Source organism: Nestor notabilis, unplaced genomic scaffold (genome assembly GCF_000696875.1).
Source record: "Nestor notabilis isolate BGI_N333 unplaced genomic scaffold, ASM69687v1 scaffold27177, whole genome shotgun sequence".
NCBI lineage: Eukaryota > Metazoa > Chordata > Aves > Psittaciformes > Psittacidae > Nestor > Nestor notabilis.
This window is the reverse complement of record NW_009936427.1, coordinates 10,051-13,330: the sequence shown is the minus strand read 5'-3', so window position 1 is coordinate 13,330 and position 3,280 is coordinate 10,051. Positions and strand designations below refer to the sequence as shown.

Genomic DNA, 3,280 nt, shown 5'->3' with positions numbered 1-3,280 from the left:
CCTACCCCTCCAGTGCCTCTTACTTCTTCCACAGAAATCAAACACAAAAGCCTTAGTTTCTTTGGACATTTTGCAGAATTTAACCCTTTAGGGTGTCCCACAGGTGCAGGAACAGCTCAGGAGACAGGGAAGAACAGTGAAAACAACAGAGAAAAAACTTCCACCCACAAAAGACAAGTGTCTGATTCTTAAGGCTCATCACAAAATACACCTTCCTTAAAGTCCTGCTGGTTAGGTTAGGAACCAAGGTTTTGAAACCATAACCAGGTACCATGTCCTCCCACTGACGCATGGTTTCATCTCCCTGCCAGCTCTGGTGAGGATGTGGAAGCTGAGTACCCTGTGATAGGGCCTCATTTTTCCAGCCATGCTGCAGGGCACAGAGAGGTCCCCAGCTCTGGGCTGGCACCTGCAGAGTCTGGAAAACTGTCACAAATGTGTTTTAATAGACAAAATGCATGACCACAGGGATAGATTTATACCACAAAACAAATACAAACATTTTTTTAGAAGTCTGTTTAAGGCGTCCTTAAGAGATGTACATTCAACTGTTGCTTCCTCTCAAAATAACACCAAAGGACCAAGTGCTACAATAAATACTTTTATAACTACTTTAGACTTGGGAATTTATAGTTAATCAACCAAAAAAAACCTCTCACTGACAAGGGAGAGATTCCTTTCATGTAACATCAGTGTATTTGAACACTAAACTGGTAAAGCAGACAGATGGTTCCCTGCCAAGATTATGGCTCCATAAAGGACTGTGCTAAAACTGTATCTTTTATTTTAACAAAAAACTTAAAAAATCTGATTTAAATTAATTAAAAGTCTCTCTGAAGGAAGAGGGGGCAAAGTCCTAGAAGCATCATGCACAGTGTTTGCTTACAGTCCAGCTTCAGGACCTAGGAGTGCTGCACAATCCAGCCAAAAGCAAAGGAATCAGTAAATTCCCAGGACTTTCAAGACACTGTCAAAACACAGTTCATCACTGGGAAACTGAGGACTGGTTAGTCTGAATAAATATTTTCAAGGTACACTCTTTTACAACTGGGCTGGATTAGCTTCAGGAGTCTCTGAACTTTTAACAGCCCTGAACATAATTATTAAATTAGAGAGCAGATAAAGAAAGCCTACTTTCAGATGGTGCATTTACCATTCAAAGACATCAAATGCTCTAAATTAAGAGGGTGATTATCCTTCCACTTCACACTAACAGCTACTTTGTGCTATTTCTTCCCACACTGAGCTTTCAAGACTATGAACTGGAAAAGAAATTTGGCAATACTGAAAAGGATGTTGTTGAAGGCTTCCTGAATCACTTTTCTGTTGGATAAAGAGAGAGTATTTTTTGTTAGGGATACAAGCTGCATTAAAACCACACTACTGATGGAAAATGACTTTATGAAATTTGGATATGAGCACGTAATTTGTCTCCCACACAGTTGAATTCCCTGGGTTATTCACTTTTTTGCCAAGCTAAGCATCTAGTAAGTCAAAGTAATTCTTGGCAAGCAAATTCAGCACGCACATGTTGAGCAGTTTTTAAGTCACAGCTCACAGGCAAGCATCATGCCTGTACTGGGTACTCTTACAGGGCTGTCAGCAACTTCTGGTAGCCAGGGGTAAGAAGGTGGTGGTAGGATAACTCAAGCAAAGTACTATTAAAGGAAAGAAAATCAGGACAGAACATACAAAGAGGGTACAATGGGAAGAAAGAAAGGTCAGTGGCAGCACAGCACAGAAACCCTCAAACTAGCCCTATCATAAGCCTGCTGGTTTGTCTGTGTTGAAGGCACAGGGTGCAACCACCAGCTTCTGGGTAGTGCATGATGCAGAGGTAAGTGTTTCACAGACAACTGCAAGTCAAGCACAGAAAGTAAGCTTGACCAGCAACTGGTTAAATGAGGAAACAGCCTTAACTGTGTACCCACTGGCACTCACTCTTGGGAGGGTAACACACAACAACTACATAACCTTCTCAGTGAGGGAAGCCTTCTGAACCTCCAGGGCAAGCACATCCTCGAAGCAGGCCCAGTGCTGAGTTTGGTGGAGAAACTTAAATTTTAAGAATTAAGCATTCCAGCCATTGTTCCCTCTACTTAAAAAAAAAAACTTTTCTTCTTGTAGTTCGTAGGGGGTGAGAGAAGAGGATTTGTGCTATTGAGAGCAACATGGGCAGCTGAAGAAACCAAACCACCGATGAGGTACATCAAGTCCAGTGTGCGACTGCAAGAAGGCTGCTAAGCATTTAGCTTAGGAAAGTTACATTAAGACTCTGACAGAAGCTTGAGATTTAAAATCTAGTTTTACCCACAGCTCTTTCATGCTTTAGAAGCTTTTTAATTAAAAAGACAATTAGAGATGAACAGTATCTGCTGTGGTTACAGACCATGTGGATAGGATGACTCAATGCACATTTAAGAAAACCCCTTGTAAAGGATCTGCAGCAGTATGCATTGCAGCAGTCTGTCACACAGCACCAAGAACACAGAATCAAAATTATAAATGCAACACTTGAACAGTTGTTTTCTAACTTGCTGCTTCTGCTACTAAACAAGTTGCCAGAGACAAACTCAAAGTTGGACTGAATGGATTTGTTCTACTATAACATGTTCCCTAGCAGGCTTTAGTGACACTACCTGCGCAGCAAACCTAGGATGGGTTCACGGCAGCACAATGAAAGAGGAGGAAGACTGCTAGTCCTGTGTTCCTTGACGCTTTATGTTGTGAAACACATGCAACAGGTGAGGAATTTACAGGAAGGAGACCCATTTCCTCCCATGGGCAGCAGTGGGTTCATCTCTCTTACTTACGTGCATTTTCATTTCGTTAGCTACTGTTGTTGACATCATGACACAACAGATGATAGTCACCAGCATGAAGTAAAGCGCATACATGAAGCGGGTGCTGGTTGACTGTTTGATCTTGGGGCAGCATTTGCAGCACAAGGAACAAGCGGCAATACCGCAGCAGCAGGCCAACTGGAAAGGAAGACAAATAACACAGGTCATTCCATCACCCAACTTTAGGTTTCTGTTGCAAAAGTCAGTCAGGGAATCTGTGGGACATCCTGTAAAACTCCAGAATTTCTTAAGTCCTCTCCTCCCAGCTACGCAGCATTTAAGTGGAAGCAGACTGTCTTGTTTATCAAAAGTCACTAGGTTAAAGCACATCAGTTTCTAGTTTTCCCACACACTAAAGATGAGGCTAAGGAGGATGAGGAGGAACTGCTCCAGATTTCTTTACTATCCTGCTCTTTACTATCACTGTGCAACATGTG

The 3,280-nt window shown here is 42.2% G+C and overlaps 1 protein-coding gene across 1 annotated transcript in view; it reads right to left on the bottom strand.

Moving 5' to 3' along the window:
- Positions 1-3,011, bottom strand: part of SERINC5 (serine incorporator 5) — a gene marked incomplete at its 3' end in the record, with an annotated part of 17,276 nt that extends 14,265 nt beyond the window's left edge. Inside the window, exon 1 of the mRNA XM_010018351.1 lies at positions 2,814-3,011. Coding sequence (XP_010016653.1) covers positions 2,814-3,011 — 198 coding nt within the window. The remainder of the gene's footprint in view (positions 1-2,813) is intronic.
- Between the last annotated feature and the right edge of the window lie 269 nt (positions 3,012-3,280).